Source organism: Rhinatrema bivittatum, chromosome 13 (assembly GCF_901001135.1).
Source record: "Rhinatrema bivittatum chromosome 13, aRhiBiv1.1, whole genome shotgun sequence".
NCBI lineage: Eukaryota > Metazoa > Chordata > Amphibia > Gymnophiona > Rhinatrematidae > Rhinatrema > Rhinatrema bivittatum.
Window position 1 is genome coordinate 49,598,802 of NC_042627.1, and position 13,630 is coordinate 49,612,431.

The window sequence follows — 13,630 nt, forward strand, 5'->3', positions numbered from 1 at the left end:
GTGCACCCTCTGCTGGAGCTCAGTATTCTTCTGACTCCAGCAGATGCGAGTGGGGGGATCCACTAGCTCCCCCAGATTGACAGGGTTTCTTCATTTTTAGTTATTTCTTTCTTTTTCTCCACAGTATTTCCCTGTCTTATGTTTCTCTTCATTTTGGATCCTTAAAGTTAAAAAAAAAAAAAAAAAAAAAGTTTTCAATTTTTGAGAAGGCATGTGTCTGTGGCTTTGCCTTCTCTATTCTGTACTCCTTTCCTCTTCTGTTGGGGTAAGTGGAAGTTTTTTGAGTTTCTTTCTCCACAGGTTTGCTTCTTTTTGGTGGTGCCCCGTGGATGCCGGTGGTTCCGGCCGCTCCACGCGTCGTTGGGGGTCCCGCGGTTCGCAAGCTCCGCCTGTGGGTGTGTGCTCAACTGAAACAGGGTTTTCCCCCGCAGTTACTGGACCCCTTCGGCGGGTTGTTAGGGCCATTTCCAGGCCCCCCTGCGGCACTAGCTCGTCTTTGGCCCCCCCCCCCCCCCCCCCCCGAGGCTTTTCTTTTTCCCGGTGCTGACATGCCGCGGTCCTCGAGGTGTGAGGCCTGCGGCAAGCCGGGGAATCAGTTTCTGAGGGAGGGGCTTTGTGAGCGGTGCTTCCCCGACGGGGAAGGCGCCCTGCAGTCCTCCGGTGCGATTTTGGACCTGCCTCCTCCTCAGCCCGGGTGGCGCGGGCCGGCCACGACGCCGCCTTTGGCGGGAACGGCGGCCATTTTAGGGGGTCAGTGTGAGACGGACTCGCTCCCAGATGCAGACAGGATTGGTTGCACTGGCTCTCAACAGGCTTTGCCCCCGGCGGGAGGTTTGCCCGACCGGGGCTCCCAGGACGGTCCCCCCCCAGGGATTCCAATCAGCTCTCCGTTTTTCTCACCTGACTTTATTCTGGCAATGCACACGGCTTATTTGCAGGGTATGGGAGCGCAGGCGCCTAATCCCCTGGGGGCCCCTCTCCCCAAGGTTCCTAAACTTGCGGTTGGTCTCACCGCCTCGTCCGTTACGCCTGGATCCCTGCCGGGTCCCTCTCCCGTGCCACCCTGGCGTACCACGGGGGCGGCTTCGCCGGTGAGAGACGTCTCCCCGGAACCCCCGGAGGCGCATCCGGATGGACATACGGAGGGGGACGACCCTCGAGCCCTACGGATTTTTCAAAAAGAAGAGCTGGATGAACTCATCCACCATATTATTCAGGAGCTGGACCTCGACCCACCTCCAGATCCGCCGATCCCTGTGGCTCCTGCCGTCGCCACCTCGTCTCGCAAAGGGGATCCAGTACTTGCCGCCCTCCGTCCTAGGGCAAGGGCTTTCCCTATCCATGAGTCCTTCCTACAGCTTCTCACCAGGGAGTGGGACACTCCCGAGGCATCCTTGAAAGTCACATGCGCCATGGAAAAGCTATACCCGCTCCCTGAGGATTTTTTGGATCTTATCAAAGTGCCCAAGGTGGATTCCGCGGTGTCGGCAGTGACCAAGAGGACAACCATCCCAGTCACGGGGGGAACGGCCCTGCGGGATACGCAGGACCGTAAACTAGAGACCTTCCTCAAGAGGGTCTTCGAAGTCTCTGCCCTAGGTATGCGGGCCGTGATGTGCAGTTCGCTCGCGCAAAGGGCCAGCTTACTCTGGGTACAGCAGCTTCTCACCTCTCAGGAATTGCCCCCCGAAGAGGTCGCCCAGGCGGACCGGCTGGAATCTGCCATAGCATATGGGGCAGACGCCCTGTATGATCTCTTTCGCGTAATGGCGCGGTCCATGGTTTTGGTTGTAGCAGCCCGACGGCTCTTGTGGCTTCGCAACTGGGCGGCAGATGCTTCCTCCAAGTCGAGCCTTGGCTCACTCCCCTTTCGGGGGAAGTTCTTATTTGGAGAGGACCTGGATCAGATCATCAAGTCACTGGGAGAAAATTCGGTGCATCGGCTGCTGGAGGATAGACAGCGTTCCTTCAGATCATTTTCTTCCGGTAGAACCAGGGCCAGGGCACAGCGACGTTATAGGTCTTACCGACAGTCCGCTTCCCGGACACAGCAGACAAGATCCCAGCCTTGGTCTCGTTCCTTTCGTGGGCGGAGGCCCACGAGAGAGGGTCCAGGGCAGGGAATTCCGCCCACAAAGTCATCCCAATGATGCCAAAGGAGCCCACTTCTCACCTCCCCGGATCGGAGGCTGCCTCATGGACTTCTACGAGGAGTGGGCAGTTATCTCCACGGACCAGTGGGTGATGGACACCATAAGAGACGGTTACGCCTTGGAATTTGTCCGCCCCCCGAGGGACCGGTTCATCTTCTCCCCCTGCGGTTCGGATCTCAAGAGGATAGCGGTTCAACAAACACTAGACCGACTGCAGGAAATAGGGGCCATCGTTCCCGTCCCCTTCGACGAGGTGGGGCTTGGGCCACTATTCCATTTACTTCATCGTTCCCAAAAAGGACGGTTCCTTTCGCCCCATCCTGGTCTTGAAGGAGGTAAACAAGGCCCTCAGGGTCACCCGGTTCCGCATGGAGACTCTTCGATCAGTGATTGCCGCAGTGCACAAGGGAGAATTCCTCGCTTCACTGGACCTCTCGGAAGCGTACTTGCACATTCCCATCCTGCCTGCTCACCGGCGGTATCTTCGCTTCAAGATTCTCGATCAACACTTTCAGTTCAAGGCGCTTCCCTTCGGTTTGGCGACTGCACCTCGGACCTTCACAAAGATTATGGTAGTGGTGGCGGCGGCCCTCCGCAAGGAGGGTATCCTAATACATCCGTACCTAGACGACTGGCTGATTCGAGCGAAGTCCTTCTCACATGGTCAGACCTCAGTGGCCAGAGTAGTACAATTCCTACGTGCTCTGGGCTGGGTGGTGAACCTTCCAAAGAGTTCCCTTATGTCCTCGCAACACCTGGATTTCTTAGGAGCGAGCTTCGATACCCGGCGGGGTATGGTGTTCCTGCGCCCAGGACAAGGCGCAAGCCCTGAGAGAGCACGTGTCTCGGTTTTCGGCTCTGGAAGAACCAACCACCTGGAATTATCTGCAGCTCCTGGGAGTAATGGCCTCCACCATCGACATGGTACCCTGGGTGTTTGCACACCTGCGTCCACTGCAGGCGTCCCTACTATCCCGCTGGAAACCAGTCTCTCAGGAGTATCAGGTGATCCTGCCGCTTCCACCATTAGCCAGGAAAAGCCTGGATTGGTGGCTTGTCCACTCGCATCTGGCTCGGGGAGTCTCGCTCGAGGTTCCCAATTGGGTGGTGGTGACCACCGATGCCAGCCTCGCGGGATGGGGCGCCGTCTGCGAAAGAAGCGCCACTCAAGGGACTTGGACGCCAGAGGAGGCAAAGTGGCCGATCAATCGCCTAGAAACGAGAGCCGTGCGTTTCGCTCTCCAGCGTTTTCTTCCCCTGGTGCGACACAGAGAGGTGAGGATCCTCTCGGACAACGCCACCACCGTGGCCTACATTAATCATCAAGGGGGGACAAGAAGCAAGCATGTCTCTCTCGAGTCTACTCCCCTGATGGAGTGGGCGGAGAGCAATCTCGCCCGGATAGCGGCCTCTCACATCGCCGGGGTGGACAACGTTCAGGCGGACTTCCTGAGTCGTCAACAGCTAGACCCCGGCGAGTGGGCTCTCTCCGACGAGGCAATGCATCTCATCATCCGTCGTTGGGGGACTCCACGCCTCGATCTAATGGCGACCTTTCTCAACGCCAAGGCTCCACGCTTCTTCAGCCGAAGAAGAGAGCGCGGCGCGGAGGGGGTGGATGCCCTCGCCCTTCCGTGGCCGTCGGATCAACTGCTCTATGTGTTTCCTCCTTGGCCTCTGGTCGGCAAGGTTCTCCGCAGGTTGGAACATCATCGAGGGACTGTAATTCTCGTCGCCCCGGAATGGCCCCGTCGGCCATGGTTCGCAGATCTACTTCAGATGACGGTGGACGGCCCACTTCGCCTGTCCCATCTTCCTCATCTTCTGCGCCAGGGTCCAGTATTTTTCGAGCAGGCAGAACTCTTCTGTGTTGCGGCCTGGCTTTTGAACGGCGCCATCTCCGCCACAGAGGCTACCCGGAGACAGTGATCTCAACGATGCTTCGTTCCCGCAAGCCTTCGACCTCCGTCGCTTACGTTCGAGTTTGGAAGGTCTTCGAAGCATGGTGCTCCGACCGCGGAGTCCAAACCATGGAGGCGACTGTCCCGCTGATCCTTCATTTCCTACAGGATGGTCTGGATAAGGGTCTCGCCTATAATTCGCTCCGGGTTCAGGTGGCGGCCTTGAATGTCTTGGTACAGAAGGACTGCTCTCTACCCCTTCAGCCGGATATCGCACGTTTTCTGAAGGGTGCCAAACATCTACGGCCACCGGTCAGGGATCCTTTCCCTTCTTGGAGCCTCAACTTGGTGCTGTGAACGCTGTCGGGCCCTCCTTTTGAACCCCTGAGGGGGTCCTCCCTCAAGGACCTGACCCTCAAGACGGTTTTCCTGGTAGCCATCTCTTCTGCTCGCCGGATCTCAGAACTTCAAGCCTTGTCCTGCCGGGACCCTTATCTGCGTTTCTCCGACTCCAGGGTTTCCCTTCGTACGGTGCCATCCTTCCTACCAAAGGTGGTCTCAGCCTTCCACGTCAATCAAACGGTGGAGCTTCCAGCGTTTGCTCCAGAGGAACCCCGGTCTCTCTGGCTCCTGGACGTCAAGCGTGTACTGCTCCGTTACCTGGAGGTTACCAGTGACTTCCGGGTATCCGATCATTTGTTTGTCCTCTGGTCAGGACCGAGGAGCTCGGTCCTCTGGTCAGGCATCCAAGACGACTATTGCTCGCTGGATAAAGGACGCCATCTCATCGGCTTACATTGCGGCGGGGCAGGTGCCGCCTCGTAGCGTCTCGGCTCATTCCACGTGATCCCAAGCGGCGTCTTGGGCGGAATCTCGCTCCGTTTCCTCCCAGGAAATCTGCCGTGCGGCGACATGGAAGTCGTTGCACACTTTTTCCAGACATTACAGACTACACCTGGCGCCTCAGTGCACGGGTTCTTTTGGCGATCAAGTTCTCCGAGCAGGTCTCTCAGGACCCCACCCGGTTTAGGGAAGCTTGGGTACATCCCACTGTCTGGACTGATCCAGGTACGTACAGGGAAAAGAAAATTATTCCTTACCTGCTAATTTTCGTTCCTGTAGTACCATGGATCAGTCCAGACGCCCGCCACTAGGGGTTTCATTAGGTCCTGCTCGGATTCTTCCAGGTATCTTTCATTCTGTTTGTCTCTGATTATTGTTACTGTTCACAGCTCCTCACAAGTTGACTGTTGCTGGTCCCGTTGACCGGATGTTTACTTATATTTTTCTCTGTTCCTTTTTGGGAACGGTTCTGGATCCAAAATGTTGTGTTTTGCTTTTGGGCTTTGCTATGCGTAATACTGAGCTCCAGCAGATGGTGCACTACTCTATATGCTGACGCTCTCAAACTCTGTTCTGACTCCATCTGCTGGTCGGGGGATATAACCCACTGTCTGGACTGATCCATGGTACTACAGGAACGAAAATTAGCAGGTAAGGAATAATTTTCTTATACACACCTATTCATCTTAACCGAGACAACAGGACACTCCTCCTAAATGATTGACAGTTGGTTCATTCGAGTGCAAAATCAATTTTATATTGAAGTATTCTTTTTGATATTGCTTGCCAATGACAGCACACTTTAGAGGCATAAAATTTTAGATAATTAATTTCCCCCCTCTTTATTTGCACGTACTTTAAAACATTTTTACAACGAATGATTGACAACTGTTTTGGCGCCAATTTTACCTTTAAATGCGCTCCATTGACAGCGTCTAAACATTTGTTCTTATGAGTGGAGACTGTATATTTGGCATGGAATATAAGGTAATTTTAATTATATTCTTTTGAATTTATAATCTTTTACACAGTTCAGAACACTCTATTTTGCCCCAGTAGGCATTCGGCAACATCAGCGAGGTTTTAGCATTCGGCAGACCCGATGGCGCTTGAAATAATTTATATGTGCTTTGTTGGTTGTTTTTTGATTTTTTTAAAAACTGTTTTGTTTTTTTTTGGTGGTATATCGCTCACAACATTTTTAACCCATTGTTATTCAGTTAGCTAAGTGGGTTCACAGCGTGAGGTTCACCCGATAGCGTCAATATTCTATATATTTTTTAAAGGTGATTTTTAAGTCTCCACCATATTGGTCGGTTTACATTAAATAGCTAAGTTAGCTCATTACATAGCTGACATGATGTTCTACTTCGGCTCTTTATATTATGGCTCATGCAAGCGGAGCTATTAAGCGGTTTTATCAGTAAAGCAGTGGACACGTTGTGTAAGTGAGCGGAATATTGAGTTTTATATGCCTACAAAGCAATGAATTTGGCACACATCTGAGTTTATTCCAATTACCTCTAGTTTTCCCTAAATAGACGATGTATGCACTCACCGGGACCAACCTACAATAAAGTACCACTAGGAATTATATTCACATTAAAAGTGGATGATAAAAGATTTTTTCTGCTATATTTCTAACGTTTATTCATTCAATAATTTCTGCATTATCATGTTAGGCACCATTAGATGTATGGAGTCCACATGTCTAAGAGTTTTCATTGAATGAAAAAGAAACTGTTCCATTGCGTATTACAATTGAATTGCATTGAAATATTCCATTTTGGTTATCCATGATTCTCTAAGGTAATAGTAAGACAAACAAATCTTATTTGATTCATCTCATTTTTTTCAGACTTTCTTTGAATTAAATCTAAGTTATGAATGTATAAGTAAATTTCAACTGTAATGATATTTGATCATATTCCTTTGTCATTTTTACATTTTCATGAGCACAGATCTATATATCACCGATTATTTATATTTTTTAACTTATTAACTTTTTAATTCAATTAATTTTGTATTTTTGTCATATGTTTATTTATTAATATTGTTGTTCTCTATGATTTGTTTATAGCCCCTGAGGCAGCCGTTGTGAGAACAGCGAAACTCAGCCTGAGTCGGGCTGTTAATTTTTAACGTCTCCACCACAATAAAGCACTGGAAAAGAATTCTGGCAACTAGTCCCTTGTTTTCATTTTTCTAAGGGCCACAAGGTTTTCCATTGGTGCACGGCTCAGATACCTGATCACAATTGTCCAGAATCCCCCTCAAATGTGAGAGAGCGTGTAGGATGAAAATGTTTCTTGATATTACTGTTCCAGGTCAAGGGGGATTATGGGTAAGGTAACACTGCAGGTGAAAGAATTGGTACCAGTTCCTTAATCCCTGATTTTTCCTGGCTGGTGCCTTTCTGTGCAGACACTGATTTCATGGGAGAAGAAGGCAGTGGGTCACACACAGCTGTGACATAGCCTAGTGTCCAAACTCTCTCTCTCTCTCTCTATTTGTTTGGTTTGTTTTTTTTAAAGCACTTATTGCTATTGCTTTGACTCTCTGCACACTTATCAGGGGCCCTCTCCATGAATATGTTCAGCTGAAATTTGGCAGGGGTCTTTGAGGTTCCAGCTCTTTTGCTGAATTTCAGACCAATCCATCCACGGAGGGCGGGGTCCTGACTGAATTTGCTGGAGATGCACCTTTGTGCTGTGCATTTTTTCGACTTGGTCCTCTTTGAATTCAGCAGTAATGTGACCTGTTTTCTGAAAGTTCTTCAAAATGTTTATTTCAGAAGTAAGTGGGGTATATCCCCCTTGGCCACCCTACCCAAGACCTGCTACTGTTACAATCCCTCCTGAACTGGAGCTGGGTTTTCTAAGAGATTGATCAAAGCATGCCACGTTTTGAGGGGGATTTGCAGTGTGTGTAAACGCTTCTTGAAGTTGTCTTGTTTAAACTTGTGGCGGTTATTGAGGGACCAGATGTGATTGAGTGCTTCTTTGTCAGAAGCAAGGATTTGGTGCTCTTTTACTACTATTTTCAACATACAAGAGAATAGTTTTGTAACCACAGAGAGACAGAGAAATCACCTGTGGAAATTGTGTTTAGAGAAAACCGGTTGCTATAATCTGTGTAAATAAATAAATAATCCAAGGTTTGGGGGGGGGGGGCAGGGATGTTTTAATTTGCAGTTGATGAGATTTTTTTTGTTGTTGCAGCCGACTGTGAGGATAGCGCTCTGACAACCAAAGGAAGTCCTCATTCGGTCTTGTCTCTGACCGTGCCAGCTGCTGAGGTAAATTCACTTTTGTGCTTGGTTCTCCTCTAGGAATGCAGAGGTTTGCACTCTGCTGGCAGGAGATGCACAGGGCCCACACAGACATGCACGCAAACACACACAGTTTACGCTTTTCTTGGAATACCCAAGATTTTAACTTGTAAAGCTTGCTGGTGACCAAATGCCTTAGTAATTAGGGCATGAAATTATATGCTGTAGTTCAGCATTGTAGTACTAAATCCAGAGTGCCTTAACACTGTCTTAGGAGAGATCAGTATTATTATATAATCCTCTACCATCTTTGGTGATAAAAATACTTTCAAAAAAGACATTTTCTTTTGTTCTTATTGGGTAGTGTGCATCAGCTACTGCTTTTCATTTAACAGTTCTTTTGATCCTGAGTGATCTTTTGTAGACATTCTTGGGTTTGAGGCTTTTGAGGAAGAGCCCCAAAATTACAGAGCATGGTAGCATTTTAATAAAAACAAATCTCTTAAGAATGGATAGTGTTTCCTGTTTGTACCCAGATCAGTCCAGACAAGAGGGTTTATGCTTCCCTACCAACAGATGGAGGCAGAGAAGAAAACTTTGAGGCACTCCTACTTAACAGAGAGTGCTCCCTGCAGTCCTTCAGTATTTCTCTGTCTCCAGCAGATGGTAGAGGTGCAAACCTGCAGTTTTGAGATTTAAAAAAAAAAAAAAAAGAAAAGAAATCTGCAAATTCGGCTCCCTGAGGAGTTAGGTTCCCTCGTGGGCCATCCCTCGGTTAGGGCAGGGCGACCGGGGGATTGGTGATCCCTATGCTAGCTCGGCCCTTATCTTCAGGGAGGGTGACAGCCAGTGGTTCCAGTTTCCTCATCTCTGGATCCCTGACACCTCCAGTGCACAGCCTCCTTCACCAGAAGCAGGGAAGTATTTCATTTTATTTCCCTTGTTCTTCTTTGGTGTGTGTTCCTTTAATATATTTAAAAAAAATAAAGGTGAGAAAAGAGAAGGAGCAGCTCTTAGGCAGTGCTCGGGCGGCTGAGTGCAGTTTTACTTCCAGTAAACAGTTTCAGGTGAGCGGGACCGAATCACTGCATTTATCGGAGCTGGGTGCTTGATCAACACTGGACAGCGCCACCGACAGTGCTCACAGTCGGGTTATTTTTAGGCCCATTTTCATGGGCATGGCGCCTACCGCACTCGGCGAGAAGGTTTGCCATGGCTGCGGTTCAAGGTAGGCTCACCTCGATTCAACCACGTTTTGCAGGGAATACGTCTCCAGAGGGGCTGGGACCTCTGCGGGACCCCTGGGAGTGGCAGGAGCACAAGGTAGGCTAGGTCAGTTCTGGAGGCCCCGAGGGCCATTTGGCTGCACGTGCTGGAACACAGGCTGCCATTGCAGAGCCTTGGGACTCCCCTCCCACTCTGTTTCCTACAGCGCAATACCCTGCTGTGCGCAGGGAAACGGGGATCTGGACTTTTCTTCTTCAGATCCAGAAGATTTTTCAATGGATTTTGTCCTTCTGCTCCATAAGGCTTATTTGGCCAGGAAGGGAGCAGGGACAAAGATACCTTTTACCCAGGAAGCCCCAGGCGGCTACAAAGCCTGAGGTTTGAAGCCATACAGAGTCTGGAAGGATCCTGTGGGCCTTGGGTCTCAAGAGGTCTGCAGTGGAAGAAGACACGTCAGAAAAGATGGATGATCCGGATCAGTTGCAGGGAGGGCCAGTGGATCTGGACAAGAACCTGCTGACATGTTAGTGGATCTCATGCAGGATCTGGACCAGGATCGTGTAATGGCATTGGGGGATCCAATGCAGGATCCAGATGAGGTTCCGATGATGGAAGGTGCCGATCCTCGGGTAGTCCGCCTGTTCTGTAGGGATGAGCTGAGCCTGCTAATTTCCCAGGTGCTGGAGTTGCTGAGGATTAAGGTCTGTCAGGAAGACTCTGATAGTGAGGGGGTAAACCCAGTTCTGGAGGAATTAAGAGGGCCTCCTAAGGCCTTTCTTTTGCCTAAGAAGGTGAAGAAATTGGTGGATTGGAGTGGGAATCTCCCGAAGCAAACTTGAAATTAGCCAGGGCTATGGCTAAGTTATTTCCCTTGCCAGAATGGAACTTGGAGTCGTGGAATGTTACCAAGAAGACGACTGTTCCGGTGGCAGGTTCGGCCGCTCTGAGGGATATCCAGGATCGGAAGCTGGAAATTCTTCTTAAGAGGCTGTTTGAGGTTTCAGCTTTTAGCCTTTGTGCGGCGGTGTGCGGAAGCTTGATGCAGAGAGCCTGCTCGTGCAGAACATACATGATAAGCTGTTGACAATGACTGCTGAGGTGGCTCAGGCTGCCCGCTTGGAAGCAGGAGTGGCTGATTTAGCAGATACCCTTTATGACATGATCTGGACTTCGGCTAGGAATATGGCCTTTGCGGTTGCAGCGTGGAGACTACTATGGCTACAAAATTGGTCGGCGGATGTGTGGTTAAAGCCCAGCTGTCTGACCTCCCCTTCAAGGGCAAGCTGCTCTTTGGGGCGGATCTGGAGCAGCTCATGAAGCAGTTGGGGGAGTCAAAGGGGTAATAAGTTGCCGGAGAACAGGAAAACCCCCAAGAAGTCTTTATTTATTTATTTAATTTCTTTTCCTATACCGATGCTCAAGACTAGGTCTTATCGTACCGGTTTACAATGTAACTGAGGGGAAACCAATTAACAACAAGGTAGAAAGTAAAGTTACATTAAACAGGGAGCATATAAACCTGGGCAATGGAAGACAGTACAGAGTTTAAACTAAGAAACAATTAGAGAGAGATAAATGTATAAATCAACAAAAACTGTAAGATACAAAAACATCGGTTTATCCTAGGCAGTTATTAGCCTGGTATGTCCAGAGGGAGTAGGAAAGGGTGAGGTTGGGTGGGGGGAAGGGATTGGGGAGGGGTGGGGGAGTGAGAGTCAGTGATGGTTGAGGAGATCCTTCAGCGGTAGGCTTCTGCGAACAGCCAGGTTTTCAATTTCTTTCTGAAAGTTGAATGGCATTGTTCTTGGCGTAAGTCTTGTGGAAGTGAATTCCAATGTAGTGGACCTGCTGTTGAAAGAGCTCGCTTGTGAATAGTGTTGTGGACCGATGATTTGTTGGGGGGGGCCTTGAGCGAACCTTTGTAGGCAGTTCTGATCGGTCTTGCGGAAGTATGTAATTCAAGTGGGAAGGTGAGTTGGAGAGTGGATTGCTGGTAGACTGATTTGTGGATGATGGTGAGAGCCTTGAAAAGTATTCTATATTGGATGGGCAGCCAGTGTAGAATTTTTAGTATTGGTGTGATATGGTCCTTGCGACGAGTGTTTGTAAGGATCCTAGCCGCTGCGTTTTGCAGCATCTGAAGAGGTTTGGTGGACGAAGCGGGCAGACCAAGTAATAGAGCGTTACAATAGTCGATCTTTGAAAACAGTATGGCTTGAAGCACCGAACGGAAATCCTTGAAGTGTAAGAGCGGTCTAAGTTGCTTCAGGACCTGTAGCTTGAAGAAGCATTCTTTGGTTGTGGCGTTAATGAATTTTTTGAAATTCATTCTAGAGTCAAGGGTGGCCCCAAGATCTCTGACCTGGTTTGCTAATGGGATGCTAGCATTATTTGCGAGGGGGTTGTTGTCACAAGGGGAGATAACCAGTAGTTCCGTTTTGGAAGTATTTAGGACCAAATTGAGACTCGAGAGCAGAAGGTTGATGGCGTGTAAGCAGTTGTTCCAGAAATTTAGAGTAGAGATGGGGTCTGAGATGGGGATTATGATTTGTACATCGTCCGCGTATATAAAGTGGGTGAGATTGAGACTATTGAGTAGCTGGCATAAAGGGAGTAGATATATATTGAACAGGGTAGGGGAAAGAGACGAACCCTGAGGTACACCTTGGTTTGATGGAATGGAGTGAGATTCTTTGTCATTTATTTTGACTTTGTAGTGTCTGTTGTTCAGAAAGGATGTGAACCAGAGCAGTGCAGAGCCGGATATGCCTATTTCCATTAAGCGGTTTATGAGGATAGTGTGGTTTACCGTGTCAAACGCGGCAGAGATGTCGAGAAGGGCTAGCAGGTAAGATTGTCCCTTGTCAAGGCCCATCAGGATGTTGTCCGTTAGAGAAAGAAGGAGGGATTCTGTGTTTAGGCGTTTCCTGAATCCGAATTGAGAGGGGTAGAGAATATTGTGGGAGTCAAGGTAGTCTGTGAGTCGGATGTTGACAAGCTTTTCCATTAGCTTGGCTATAAAAGGTAGGTTTGCAATGGGGCGGAAGTTTGCAGGGTCGGCTGGGTCCAGGTTGGGTTTTTTAAGTAAGGGTTTAAGTGAAGCAATTTTTAAGGAGTCCGGGACCGATCCTTGATTGAGGGAGCAATTTATGATGTCTGCCAGCGGTTTAGCAATGGTGTTAGGGATGGTGAGAAGTAGTTTGGTCGGTATTTGGTCCAGAGGATGAGTGGAAGGTTTCATTTTCTTGATTATTGATTCAATTTCCAGGGAGGATGTCTGTTCAAGAATTTCTAGTGACGGTCTGTGGATATTTGGTGGAGGGTTATTAGTTGCGAGGCTTAATGGTTGCGAAGGGTTTGGAGCCATGTTAGTTGAAGCCAGGGGGGCAAGAAGGTTTTTGATTTTGTTATCAAAAAAGATAGCCAACTCTGTAGATTTGTTCTGGGCTTCTTCTTCTGGGATGGTGAGGGGCATAGGTGTGGTAAGGGCAGCTACATATGAGAACAGAGTTTTAGGGTCATATAAGAAGCCGTGTATTTTTTTGGCGTAGAAATCTCGTTTGGTGCGGGTAATGGATGTCCTATAGTAGCTCATTGCAGTTTTGTACGAAGCAAGTGAGGAAGGGGAGGAATCTTTCCGCCAGCGTTGTTCTTTGTGTTGTAGATCCTGTTTGAGTTTCCTTAGTTCGGTTGAGAACCAGGGTTTCTTGTTCGTGCGGGCTGGGTTGATAACTTTTGTTGTTACAGGGCAAATTCTGTTAGCTACTGAGTGTGTAATAGTTTGCCAGGAGTTCATAGCGGTATCCGCATCTGAGAAGTCCAGTTTAATTAGTTCTTTAGCCAGGCTGTTGTTGAGAGTGTCCATGGAACAGGGTTTCCTGAACTGGATCGAGGATTTAGTAACAATAGGGGTCAATTTTTGTTTTATATATAATTTTGTAGTTATCATCGAGTGATCTGACCAGGGGATGGGAGAGCAGGAAGGAGGGGTGATGGGCGAGATGGTTTCGTTAGTGAATATCAGGTCAAGCGTGTGGCCTGCCTTGTGTGTGGGGTTGTTTATAATTTGTTTGAATCCCATAGCCTGGAGAGAAAGGAGAAGGGCTTCGCAATTAGATGATAGGGTACGGGAGTCAACATGGATGTTGAAATCTCCTAAGATAATAGCCGGTGAGTTAGTGTTGATGTGTTTGGCTATGGTTTCGATGAGTGGAGAAGGGTCGGATTCTAGGAGC

The 13,630-nt window shown here is 48.9% G+C and overlaps 1 protein-coding gene across 7 annotated transcripts in view; it reads left to right on the forward strand.

Annotated features, from left to right (window-relative positions):
- The window catches only part of CCPG1 (cell cycle progression 1), a 116,737-nt gene that overhangs the window by 18,135 nt on the left and 84,972 nt on the right, over positions 1-13,630 (forward strand). For all 7 annotated transcript variants that reach the window (XM_029575033.1, XM_029575034.1, XM_029575030.1 and 4 more), the window contains exon 4: positions 8,119-8,195. In XM_029575033.1, coding sequence (XP_029430893.1) covers positions 8,119-8,195 — 77 coding nt within the window. The remainder of the gene's footprint in view (positions 1-8,118; positions 8,196-13,630) is intronic.